We start from the raw sequence: 13,672 nt of genomic DNA on the forward strand, positions 1-13,672 counted from the left end.
ATTGTGTGTGATAATCATTTGCGGAATTGCTTGTCATTTTTGCTTTATTTGCAGGATGCTTTAAATGCGCTTTAATCTCTCTTTAAGGCCGAAATTAGCCGCAGTGTGACAAACTCCTGAGTCTCAAAGGTGCTACAAGAGCTCTCTACAGACTTTACCACACAGGGGAAAACTGGAAGTTTAAACAGTGTTTATCTTGTTAAAATTACAGAATTGCAATTAAAATGCAATTAACATTTTCACACACAAGAATCATTATCCCGGGAATAACCTGGGAATCACCAGGCACCAACAGCAACAAAATCATTCACAGGATTTTCCCGTGAATGATTTGTTACTGTTTTATTGCCTGGGTATTCCGGGTTAATGGCACTTTAATCGCTTTTGATAGCGATGTCGTGTGAAAACCTGTATCGCAAATGTCCACAATTGTGCGATTTTCATCGGATCATGACCCCGTGTGAAAATCTAATTGCAAAGGCACAATTTTCATAGGATAAAGCCTGTTTATACTTCCAATTGTCCCCATTTACTGTTGTTGTTGTTGTTGTTATGTGACTTGAAGGAACATAACAACAAGCTTGGGAGCAGTCCTGGACTCGTCCCTTCAGTTGTCAGTTCAGATAGATGCGACAGCCAGGAGTGCTTGTTATCAGCTTTGGCTGATACGCCAGCTGCGGCCTTTCCTGGAACCGGGGGACCTAGAAACGGTAGTACATGTGTTGGTAACCTCTTGACTTGACTTCTGCAATGCGCTCAACATGGGGCTATCCTTGTGCCTCGTTTGGAAACTCCAATTGGTTCAAAACATGCCAGCCAGATTGGTTGCTGGAAAATCTAGAAGTGACCATATAACACCTATTTTAAAATCACTCCATTGGCTGCCTAGTTTATGGGCGCAGTAGAAGGTGTTGGTTATAACCTTTAAAGCCCTTCATGGCTTGGGTCCAGCTTACTTGTGGGAGCGCCTTCTTCCATACAATCCACCCCACACACTCAGGTCCTCTGGGATGACTCTACTGCAGCCAAGGAAGACCAAGTTGGCTGTGGTTACCCAGAGGACCTTTTTGTCTGCCGCTCCTAAATTATGGAATGGCCTGCCGGAGGAGATCCATCACATTGCCACTCTTGATGCCTTAAAAAGGCTATCAAGATGGATCTCTTCTGGCAGGCTTTCCCAGACTGATCCTCCCGTTCATTGATATAGATTGCCCTCTGTTTGCCCCAAATGTCTCTCCCCAATCTTGCCTATTTTAAATCTTGGTTATTTTAAATTAATTTGAATTTGTATTTATGATGTTGGTATTTTAGTTAAGGTAAGGAATAAGGCAATATGTAATGTTTAGTTGTGTACGTGTTATGTATTGTTTATGCATTTTCTTGTAGCCTGCCTTGATCCTTTCAGAAAGGCGGGATATAAATAAATCTATTATTATTATTATTATTACCATTATCATCATTATTATGATTATGGTTTTTTTTCTTGGCAAGATTCATTCAAAGGGGTTTTGCCATTGCCTTGCCCTGAGGCTGAGAGAGTGTGACCTCTCTGGGATCTTTTGGGGGGGTCTCTCCTGGGACCTGCTCAGGGTCTCCTGCATCATCTCCAACTAAGCCAGCCCTCCCCAGCCCAGGAAAGGCTTGGAGGAGCCCCAGCTTCCAGGGGCTCCCTTCCAACTCTCCTCCCTTCCTCTCAGCCAAGGAAGGAGAGACCTCAGCCTCGCCTCCAAACAGCCCTCCTCTGCAGCCTCACTCTCAGCATCGCCTCTCCAAGGACGCCATGCAGCCCTCCAAGGTAAGGCAGGACCAGCACCAGCACCAGGACCAGGCTGGCTAGGAGGGAGAGAGGGAGGGGTCCTCCTTTTCCCGGACGCGTCCTCCACCCCAGCCTTCCTGCCCAGCAGGTCCTCCACTTGGAGCATCACTCAGCTGCATGGCTTTATATTTCTTTATATAAGTCTTTTCAGCTTTTCTTTGGCCATGTCCTGCATTGCATAGGTGGCTATGATAGTCAGGGTGACCGCGTCCTCCTTTTCCCGGACGCGCCCTCCATCGCAGCCTTGCTGCCCAGGAGGAATCCGAGAAGGTCCTCCATTTGGAGCATCATTCAGATGCATGGCTTTACATTTATATATGATGAGTGTTTTGAGCTTTTATTTAGGCATCATGCCCTCCCTTTATTATAGCCAGGGTGACCAGGCGTCCTCCTTTTCCCGGGCGTCCTCCTCCCTTCCAGCCTCCTACCCAGGAGGGATCCCAAAAAGGTCCTCCAAGCATGGATTTACCATTCTATGAACCAAGCTTTTCTTTGGTCATATCCTACATGAGAAAGGTGGCCATATAGTCACGGTGACCAAACGTCCTCCTTTTCCAGGACTTGTCCTCCCTTCCAGCCTTCTGCCCAGGAGGAATCCCAGAAGGTTCTCCTTTTGGAGCAGGACTGAGAAGCACGGGTTGATATTTTTAGGGGTCTTTTCAGTTTTTCTTTGGTCATGTCCTCTATTATGTAGGTGGGCGGTGGCTATATAGTTAGGGTCCTCCTTTTCCAGGACATGCCCTCCCTTCCAGCCTCCTGCCCAGGAGGAATTCCAAAAAGTCCTCCATTCTGAGCAGGACTAAAAAGCATGGATTTATATTTCTGTCATGAGTGTTTTGAGTTCTTATTTGGTCATGTCCCTACATTTCTGCCCCTACATTTTCTGGTGCCTTGTTGTTGTTGTTTGCAAAGGGAAACAACAGCCTGGTGTAGTGGCTTGAGCACTGGTCTACAACTCTGGAGTTGTTGTGTGCCTCCATGTCATTTTTTGAGTTATGGCGACCTTAAGACTTATGGCAGAGGGCCATTGTGGTTTGGTTTGGTATGAGCCTTGGCCTATGACTCTTGGAGACCAGGGTTCCTATCCCAGCTCAGCCATGGAAATTCCCTTGGGTAAGTCACACTCTCACAGCCTCAGAGGATGGCCATGGCAAAATCCCTCTGAAGAAACTTGTCAAGAAAACCCCTATGACAGGGTCACCGCCTTAGGGCTGTCATAAATGGGAAACAACTTGGAGGCAGCCAACCTCTTTCTTTCAATGAATCTCAAAGGTGCTACAAGATCTCTCTACATGCTGATTCTACAGACTAACATGGCTATACTGTATCTTTGAATTCTACCACTGAGGGTTGTGATGGTTGAAAGAGTTAATCTTTTCCAGCTGTGCTTATTTAAGGGATACAAGAGGAGCTGAACCGTGTCAGTTACTTAGAGGTTCCTGGTGGTTAGACAGTGCCAATATGGAACCTAGCATTTGGGCATAAATTGCCAACCACCTCTATTTATCCAGGTAAATATTGGGTTGGCTCTCAATGCCATCATACTTGCAGTTAAATCAGTAAGGCTTAAGTTGGCTAGGATTACCACCTACCTTCCTCCACCCCAACTGCTGGGGTTCTGGAGTCATAATTCAAATGGAACATTTTGTCACAATGATCTCTTGAACATGTTGTTGAATCCAATCCTATATGGCAACTACAGCCAGCTCTCCTTTTCTCTGATTCTTTATCCATGGATTGAAGCATACATATCTTGAAAATATTATATGTATATCACACACACACACACACACACACACACACACACACACACACACACAATCTGCCACTTTATATAAGGGGTACCATTTTACTACACCGCTGTATTTAATGGGACTTGAGCATCCAAAGATTTTGGTATCCATGGGGGTTCCTGGAACCAAACCCCAGTAGATACCAAGGGCCCACTGTATAGAGCTTGACTGAGGGAGCACTGTGAGTTATAATTTTAAAAATTCATTTTGTGGAGCTCTGTGCTGAATGAGTTTTGAATCTGATATCTAACAGTACCCTAGGACTGCATTTGGGAATTCCCATCACCAGGGAAAATTTGTATGATTACTCTAATGGGAGTGCAGCTTCTCCATTTCATTGGAGATCAGTGCTCATAAGGCTGATTATGGAACCATAAAGCTATCAGAGAGAGCAAGGGACCCCAAGAACCATATAGTCCACCATTGCGCAGGAAAACACACGTGAGATAACGTTGGACCTCTTTTTAAAGACCTCCATGTTTTTAAATGTGGAAGGTACACCACCTTTTGAGGTGGTCTGTTTTACTGTCATAGAACTCTTAACTGGAGGAAGTATTTCCTAATATTTACTCAGAATTTCCTTTTTTGGGGTGGGGGTAATTTGTCTCTGGACTTTATCACACGGGAGGAATTTCTCTTAATTTCAAATGAAAAGGAAGTGGGGCCAGAACACATTTACGTGAATTTGCTAGTTCAGCGAATTTACGTGAATGCGAATTGCGTTCGAACTGGCTTCCCATTGCCCCAAAATACCTTGCCATTGCCCAAATTTGCGTGTGGTAGTCTATCACACAATAACGTGAAACCCCATGATTGTGTTCAGATTGCCATTGGATTATACTTCCAATTTCCCTTGTCTGATAAACTCCTCTATTGCTTGTAGTAAAGTGTGGCATTTGTCTGAAGAATCATAAGGACACTTACAATTTTGTTGTTAACTGCCCTCAAGTTGATCCCGATTCCTGGCAACCCTCTAGATGAGATATCTCCAAGAATCCCTATCTTATACTGCTGTGCTCAGATCCTGTAAACCTACAATAGATGGCTTTAAAATAGATATATCAGCTGCTACTTCTGCAGTGCTTAGACCCAAGAGCACAATTTTTTTAAAAGAACAGAATATGAACACATTAAATTTCCAAGAACACATATAAATACTAAACTGTCTAATAGTGGTTATGGTTTACTTCGCCTAGTTTATATCCAACATTATCGTGTTGTTTGGATTGTTTACACAGGACAATATCACACGATGGGTTTTGTACCTCCAATCCGAAGTCACTCCTGGTCCAACCATGCAAATTCACATTAAAACGTGATAGATAATCACACGTGATTGCTTTCTATGGGGAGTAGTTCCGAGCCAGATCCAAAGACAATACAAAGTGACTCATGATGTAGGTGAATTCGGTAGCAAGCGAATTCACAAAAATTGTTTCCAAGCTCACTTCGATTTCAATCCAAATTGGTCTGGTATGGATGTTGCAAGAAGGGATGGATAGACTGAGGACACATTTGGATGTTGCATGAAGGGATAGCATGAATGACAGGGAGGACACTTTGGGATGTGGCTGTATGTATACTCAAGACCACACATGGCGGAAGTTGCAGGCATTGCCAAATTGTTGAAATAGAGTAAATAGAGTAAAAAATAGAATAAAATAGAAGGGAAGAAGAAATGTGAAGCAATAATTCATGTGACGCTAGCATTCACGTGAAACTGGAACCAGGAAGTGGCCCCCTTCTTCACCCCGGAAGTGCAAAGGTTCACGATGCATTCAGAGCCCCACTGAGCATGCACAAGGGTGCCAATTCAAATTAGTGACTGCACATGGTATGTACTGGTGTGATAATTTATTTTGCACTCACTTTGTTTTGCCTCAGGAATGACTACAATTCCACTCTTCACGTGAGATAATTAATTACATGAATTGCCTTGGATTCAAATTGACTGCTTCCCTTTCCCTTCAGATTTGCTTTGGATTGCAGTTCAAATTGCACGTGTGATAAACTCTGCAGACAGATCTACATCAGTCAGTATGATGATGTTGTTGTGTGCCTTAAAGTCATTTCTGTCTTATGACTTATGAGATGAAACCCACTGGATGACCTTGGGCAAGTCGCACTCTTTCAGCCTCAGGGGAAGGCAATGGCAAACCTCATCTGAAACCATGAAAATGCCATAAAAGGTTCACCTTAGGGTCACCATAAGTCAGAAATGACTTTACGATGCACAACCCACATACACATATGGAAACATACACTTATTGAAGCATCCTGTCCATGTCTTCTTCAATTCATTATAGGTTTGGATGTTGGCTTGGCTTCTCTTGTATTGGTTGCCTTTCCCTGGTTTAGAGACCATCAAGGTAAACAAGCGCCCCACAAGGACTCGAACCTGTGCTGACCGACCTGAGGAGCTCCTAGAACAGCTGTATGGAAGACTCACAGCTGGCATGCTCAGTGCTTTCCATCATACTCTGCAGCTGGAGCCTCTGGAGAAGGATCACAACATAAGCTGTCCAGCAGGGGGAAGGCCAACTACAGACAAGAAGTATCGACTCCCCATCAATCTCAACAGTGTCTCCCCTTGGTCATACAGGTAACTTGAACTCTTAGTTTACTCCTTCCCTTTTAATTTTTTAGTACCGTATATACTCGACTGTAAGTCAACCTCATGTATAAATCAAGGGCAAATTTTGGGGCCAAATTATGGATTTTGCTATGACCCATGGATAAGTTGAGGGTAAAACTTAGGACATATAGCAACGGATCTAAAGAATGAAGCAAAGTAAAACAGTGTCAAAGAACTTACAAAATTCCAGCAGACATAACTCTTTGTGCTTACTCTCGATGGATGAGAGAGTAGAGGAAGTCAGTGCTTCCAGGCAGATTGTACTTTTGCTTTTCACCAGGGTATGGTTTCTTCTTTTAAATAAGAGGTCAGATACAATATTTACACTGGCCCATGGATTTGGGGATGGGGGGTGGGGGGGTCAATTTTTGACCTAAATTTCTAGGCTTATACATGAGTATATACAGTAATTTGATCCATTGTATTTTCTTCCTGCCTTCCAGTCAGTACCATTAAGGATGCATCTACACCGCAGGATTAATGCAGTTTGACACCACTTTAATTGCCATGGCCCAATGCTATGGAAATCTGGGATCTGTAGTTTTGTGAGATATTTAGCCTTCTCTGTCAGAGAGCTCTGATGGAGCCATGTCACTTCAACCAGCGTGGCAACAGCCCAAGACTACAGAAGGTAGAAGTGGCTATGTTCTTTCTGCCACATTTAAAGCACTCCAGAAAGCTATGCCATATCCTTGCAGCCACCATTTTGGTGACTGGAACTGGTGACTGGAAAGTCACTTCAGTTGGCTTTTGGGCTGTTCTGAGAAGTGAAGAATGAAAGGAGTCAAAGTCCCATGTGCTGCATGATGTCCCAAAACTTTTATTTCTTAAAAAATCCAACAAGTTTCAACCTTATCGTCAATTGTCTTTCTTGAATGGCTAGCATCAGAAATTTCTGGACTTGCAGTCTGCACTCTCAATCAAAGGAGTTTATCACACTGGGGCTGATTTCAACATTAAAGAGAGATTAAAGCGCATTTAGAGCATCCCGCAAACGAAGCGGAAATGGCGAGTAATTGTGCAAATGATTATCATGCAATTGAGCAAATAAAGTGATATCGGAAATGCATAGTTGCTGAAATCCCGAAAGTAAAAGGATGCACATTAATGCTTCTTTGTGACCACTTCAATGGCGGGTTTTGTGTGTCATCATGTGAAATTGTTATGCGTAGTTACGTGATTTTTCCAGGATATTCACAAAGTAAACTCCTGATCTCCTTCGTGTGATAAACTCTACAGTGGACCTTCTGAGTTTCAGAAAGAAGGACCATCACATAGCATGTGGGATTTTGTCTCTTTTCTACTGTGAATATGTACTTTCTAGGTTTTTTGTTCTGTTCCTGTTCTGGGAAGTGCATTGGCAATGTGCAACCTAAGTTAAAAAGGGGCAGTGATATAGTGGATGTAGTTGTGACTTTCATACTCTTTGTTCTGGTCTTATTAGTACTGGCTCTGGAGGTAGAAGTGAAGTGAAGCTACCATAGTGCCGCTGCTTTTTTATTAGAGCAATTAAAAAATGAACTAATTTTTTCCTTCTAACATCACATGTAGTAAAGCCTATTGTTTAAAAAGCAGATTAAGATGCTATGTCACGGATGAACAAGGGAGGAGGTGATCTGTTCTGCTGCTCCCCAGCAATTATTTATAAAGCAGTCTTTATTTTTAGTACAGTTTTAAAATATGGTAAAGTTCTATATTAAATACACAAGAGGGGAAAAAAACCTCAAAACAAATGCATTCAATCTGGGATGTTTCCTAATTTAGAAAAGATCAGTTCTTTCCTAAAATATTGTGAATAAACAGCAGTATTTGTATTACTGACATAATGTACCTTGAACAGGAAATGCAAATATTGGCTTTTTAATGGCCACTAAGGAACATTTTACTTTGTGGCTTGCCTTATGTTTGGTTTAGCTTAAAAACAAAACAAAATGCCGAAATAAAAATAATATTTTCTCAGTATATAATTTATAAGAGCAACAAATCAAATGCTAATGTTCTGTGCAGGAATTCCACAGATGTTGACATGCCAAAAATATACTTTGCCTCACTAGTTCCAATTTATTCCACTTTTGCAAGATCGGCAATGTTGCAAGTTCCAGTGTTGAGAGAACAGTAGAATCCAGTGGGGTGCAGGTTTTCCTCCCCATTGCAGCCTCCTGTGAAACCCAAACCACCTGCTCCAGAGGGCTGTGAAACTACTTGGAGCTAGTTTGCAGGAGGTTTTGAGGGCTGCAGAGGTTAGGAAAACCAAAGGAACTTCTCACATGTTGACAGAATCACCTATGCCTGATGTCATTGCCCTTCTTTGGGAATTTGGGGAAACTATAATAATCAAAAAGTAAGGAAAACAGAGCCAGTGGCATAGTGGTTTGAGTGCTGAACCAGGGTTCAATTCCCAGCTTGGCCATGAAACCCAGGAAATTGATTCAGGGAATGAAGTACAAAAGGAACAAATAAGGAAAGAGGTGAATATGGGAAGAGAGGGCAGGAAGGGATCGGGGACAGGTGGAACTGAAGGGCTGAGGTGGTGGACAATGCCATGAACTTGTACATCTTTCGATGACTAGATCCTGTGAATGTCAGAGAGGCAAACCCTGTAACATGTAGAACTGTTTGGTCATGGAAACCCACTGGATGACTTTGGGCAAGTCACACTTTCTCAGACTCAGGGAAGGCAATGGCAAACCTCCTCTGAAGAAATCTTGCCAAGAAAACTCCATGATAAGTTCACCTTAGAGTCGCCATAAGTAGGAAATGACTTGAATGCAAACAACAACAACGACAACAACAAGGAGGGGAACACACTAGCCTCATCTCTTTCATCACCACTCACCATGTGGCACTTTCCATGTGAAGAAAAGTGTCTGCTACATTTAATCAGGAACTCAGAAAATTCAGGATGGAAAGCTATCACGGAAGGGGTGAGCCATCACATGTATTGATTGTAATTGTTTCTTAAAACCTGGATAGAATTATCTTAATATCTACTAAGAGGGGAAGAGCTCCCTTTGGCATGATCCCTGCTTCCTTTTGAGACTTGTACTCTGTTCCATCACACAGTCTCTCTTCTGTCCAGTTGTGTGTCCCCAGATTTCCAGCTGTGGTCTTTGCCTGACTTTGTTCCCTTCTCCATGGGCCTCTTCAGCTTCCTCTTCATCTCCTTGTTGACTCTCCAGTTTTCCTTTATAATATCATCTCCAGATGTCATTGACCCGATCTTTTTTGGATTCCAGATTATTAATCATGATGATGGCAAATAAATCCAGACCTAAATGCTTCCCCCTGGACAACCAACCACTGTTTGTTACGTGATCATTTATCATTGCTCTTTGTTTACAGTCTTATAGTTCATGTAGATAGATTCCTATCACAGGCAACTGAAGTGTTTCATTGGAGAAATTCAAGGCATCTGTTGAGGTCTACATATGGGATAGTCATGATGAGCCAGGTCTGACATAAGCCTTTGGATCTGTAGTCTAAGAGCAACATGTGTTACTTCTATTAGAGTCCACAGGAGTGTGTCATTCAATGTGTTGGTATGAAATTTAGTTTTTCTTGTCTAAAAGACACAGAGCCATGCAAAGGAGCTGAGAAGCAGATGATATAGTCCTCTTGGAGGTACGTTCCATCAGATAACATAACATAAGGATACTGTGCAACTTAGACAATGAGGAAATTGGTAAAGTTAAAGAGTTCCCATACCTTGGATCAAACACTGATCAGAATGGAGAATGCAGTCAAGAAATCAGAAGAAGACTAGGAATGGGAAGGACAGCTATAAAGGAACTAGACAAAATCATAAAGAGTAAAGATATACAACTGAGTGAGTTAGAATTGTCCAAGCCACAGTATTCCCCATCACCACATATGACTATGAGAGCTGGATAGTGAAGAAAGCAGATAAGAAAATCAATTCATTTGAGATGTGGTGCTGGGAAAGAGTGCCTGGTATAACGTGGACAGCCAGAAAGACAACCAAATGGGTCCTTGAACAGATCAAGCCTGAAATCTCCCTGGAAGCCAAGATGATCAAACAGAGGCTGTCATACTTTGGCCATATAATGAAAAGGCAGGACTCATTAGAAAAGACAACAATGGTGATAGGAAAAGTAGAGGGTAGTAGAAAAAGGAAGACCTCATGCCAAATGGATAGACTCAATCATGGAGGTCATGGGCCTGAAATTACTGGACCTAAGCAGAGCAGTAGAGGACAAGGGGTCTTGGAGATGTCTCATCCACATGGTCACCAAGAGCTGGGGTTGACTTGAGGAAAGTTAATAAACAACAACCTTGTTAAGTGTTACCTTCAAGTAGCAGGCTAACACTTCTTGAAGAATACTAAGATTCTAAGCAGAGATGGGCAACCTGTGGCCCTTCAGAGGTTGTCAGCCTGTATCTCCCATCAGCTCTAGCCAGTATGGCCCAATAGTAAGGTATGCTAGGAGTTTCAGTCCAGTATCAGAAGCAGCCTGCCCCTGGATTTAGATCTCCTGGTAGAAGGACAAAGTAACCGTGTGCCATTCTCATGCTGAAATAATCATTTGGTAACAATGAAAATTTATCCTGAATTCCATATGTTCAGCGTTTACAAAGATCTGTAGATATACTTTGGGACATGTAAAATGTCACACTTTTAAAAAGGAAAATCATCTGTGGAAAGTAATTCTACATTCATAACCCTTTCTTCCTCTCTAGTGGAAATTCCCATTCCTTGAATTGCATATGCAGTAGTGTGGACCTTGGGAAATTTACTTGTTTGGACAACAGCTCTCAGTATTTGCTAGCTAAGAGTGGACAATTTGGTTTGGGGATTCTGGGAGGTGTAGTACAGAAATGTTCTTCAGCAGCACTACAAATAATGTCCTTGTGATCTGGATTTGCATATTGATCCGAAGCATCTTTACTCAAGATTTAGCATCTTTGCTAACAATCTTTACTCAAGATATGTGACTTATTCCTGATCAGGATGTCTGAAATTGCAGGATCTAAGTGAGGTCCTGTTCAATGTATCAGACATCATTCTAGATGCCATTCCAAGTAGCTACTTTCAACTAGCCATTTTGGGTCCTGGGGAGATGGAACTTTGCTCCTAAACTGGTCCTTAAACTGGTCCATTATGTTGCAGTCATAATGGTGGTCTAAGGGGACGTAGGATACTTCCTTAGGCAAATACGTAAAAATTACATCCATCAGCGTAACCCAAGGATCTCACCAGTATTATGTCCCAAAAGAATTCTAGCCTGTTTTCCCCTCCTGTGAAATTAGACCTTAATTTGTTTACAGAGAAGGTTCAAAATGCTAGAAATATCTACTTGAAAGGAATAATTTATTTAAACTAATATAGATGTATCAAATAAGTGAGTCATGTTATAGGAGAAAGTAAAAATATGAGGGTGCTCACTTGGGGGGAATGTCATCTATCTGAAACAAGGCAAGCAGTAATTTATCTTTTAGTATATATATTTTGAAAGCCTAACACATTTAGGCTTTATTAAGAGAGGTTAGGAAGTGTTAAGGGAATTTGGAGATTCAGTTTAAGACTTCCCTTTTTATTTAAAGACTCTCAAGAGAGACAGCAACATTTAAATCTCTCAGCCTTGTTAACACTGTTATTTTTTCAGCCCTTGTCAGATTGTTCCCAAATTGCTGCGGCTGCTTTTGCGTTCTTCTCCAGAATAAATATTTTTAATGACTAATTCCAGACATACTGAATGGAGTCCAAGTTGTAGGAAACTTGTGCAGACTGCAGCCATCTTGAATCACTATTAATTCACTTCTCGCACTCCAAGCAACAAAACATTTATGGACTGAATCAGGTATAATTTCGTTAACAGCAATAGCAAGTGCAACTGGATAGCCTCTTGGGACTTTGCTCTGTTTGCTGAAATGTTTGCATTTCAGGAATCTAAAAGGTTGTCAGTTCTCTTTAGCTTTTTATACATGCAGATAGGAAAGTTAGGGTTAATGTGTTTAATAGCTTGAAATCTAAAACATGCAGTCCAAACACAGAAAGTGAGATTTTATTATGCTGATTATAAATTTCTCTTTAAACTTAATGGATGACTGTCTTACCTGGATGAAGCTGAACGTGAAAGCTGATAAATGTCATTCATGTTTTATTCAACCAGGTCTCTTTTTGAGATTTGAGGGGGGGGGAGTAACAGCTGCATTAATCTTTGAAATACCATTTCCCACCAACCTCACTAAAGAATGTTCCTTTGCTTAAGCTCTCGTAACTATACTTTATAATTTCATTTCCTCATTTCTTCCCCCACCTTTTAAAGTTTACCATTTCTCAGCTAGATTCTACTAAAATCCCCGGGTTAGGGCCTTCAAAACCCAGTTTCATAGGATGGATAAGGAGTCTCTATGAGGTGTCAGATTAAAAAAAAACAAAACTAGAAAAGGAGAGACATACTCTCCTTTTCAGCACGGAACAAACGTTGATAAGCCATGCTGATGTTTATCTTGCTCGACACGTTTTGGGGGGACCCTTTTTCAAGAGCTGTTTTTCCCCCCTCTCTTTTTGTGGACAGAGTTTCAATGCAGAAGAAAATGGTTCAGGAGGCTCTGAAAATATGCCCCCACAGTACCAAGGGGCCATTAGGGGGTATTTAGGGGCAAAAATTGTGGAGTTTTTGTGCAGTGGGATATGTGTGGCAGGTGGGTGTGGCTCCCAAGGTCTTCTAGGGGGCTAATGACCCCTCTAGCATCCTACTGCCCACCTCGATTTGAAGAATGTAAACTTCTTTTGGGGGCTACCTTTTTACCAAAATCAGGGGTATCTGGGGTCCTCCAGTCAAATGGTAGTGTAGCTCTAAACTTCACCTATCCATGATATCTAACTCTGCCCAGCTAGGGTTGCCATCCAGGAGGACCTCAAAACCGGGAAAAATGTAGGACAAGGCTTAAAAATGTAGGACTTTTTATTTATTTCCTGGCCAGGAAATTAACAAAAAAAAAGGTCCTACATTTTTAAAGCTTCTTCAAGGCCTCGCTGGGCCTGGGAGACAGCCTCTCCCAAGTCCCAGCGAGGCCTTGGAGGACTCTAGGGCCCCGCTGGGGCCTGGGAGACTCTGTAGGCAAGAGGTGCACCATGTTAAGAACTGCATTAAGCACACTTAGGCTGCTGCCACACTGCTTTCACTCTCATCTCTCCATCCTATGGAATCCTGGGATTTGTAGTTTGTTGTGGTGCCAAGGCTGGGCTTTGAAATCTCAAGCATAAGAGAGGCAAAAGGCTTGGGCTGCATCTACACTGGAGAAATAATCTGGTTTGAGACCACTTTAACTGCCTCGGCTGAATGCTATGGAATTCTGGGAATGGTGGTCCCTTTGCAAACTGACTCATACTCACACAGCTAGGACTTTGGATAATGATGATAATAATAATAATAATAATAATAATAATAATAATAATAATCG

At 42.1% G+C, this 13,672-nt stretch overlaps 1 protein-coding gene across 1 annotated transcript in view; it reads left to right on the forward strand.

Moving 5' to 3' along the window:
- Positions 1-1,751: 1,751 nt before the first annotated feature.
- Positions 1,752-13,672, forward strand: part of IL17D (interleukin 17D) — a 22,914-nt gene continuing 10,993 nt past the window's right edge. Inside the window, exons 1-2 of the mRNA XM_042458303.1 lie at positions 1,752-1,795; positions 5,916-6,211. Of these exons, the coding sequence (XP_042314237.1) occupies positions 1,781-1,795; positions 5,916-6,211 (311 nt within the window). The 5' untranslated portion in view covers positions 1,752-1,780. The remainder of the gene's footprint in view (positions 1,796-5,915; positions 6,212-13,672) is intronic.

The sequence above is a fragment of the Sceloporus undulatus genome, chromosome 3 (assembly GCF_019175285.1).
Source record: "Sceloporus undulatus isolate JIND9_A2432 ecotype Alabama chromosome 3, SceUnd_v1.1, whole genome shotgun sequence".
NCBI lineage: Eukaryota > Metazoa > Chordata > Lepidosauria > Squamata > Phrynosomatidae > Sceloporus > Sceloporus undulatus.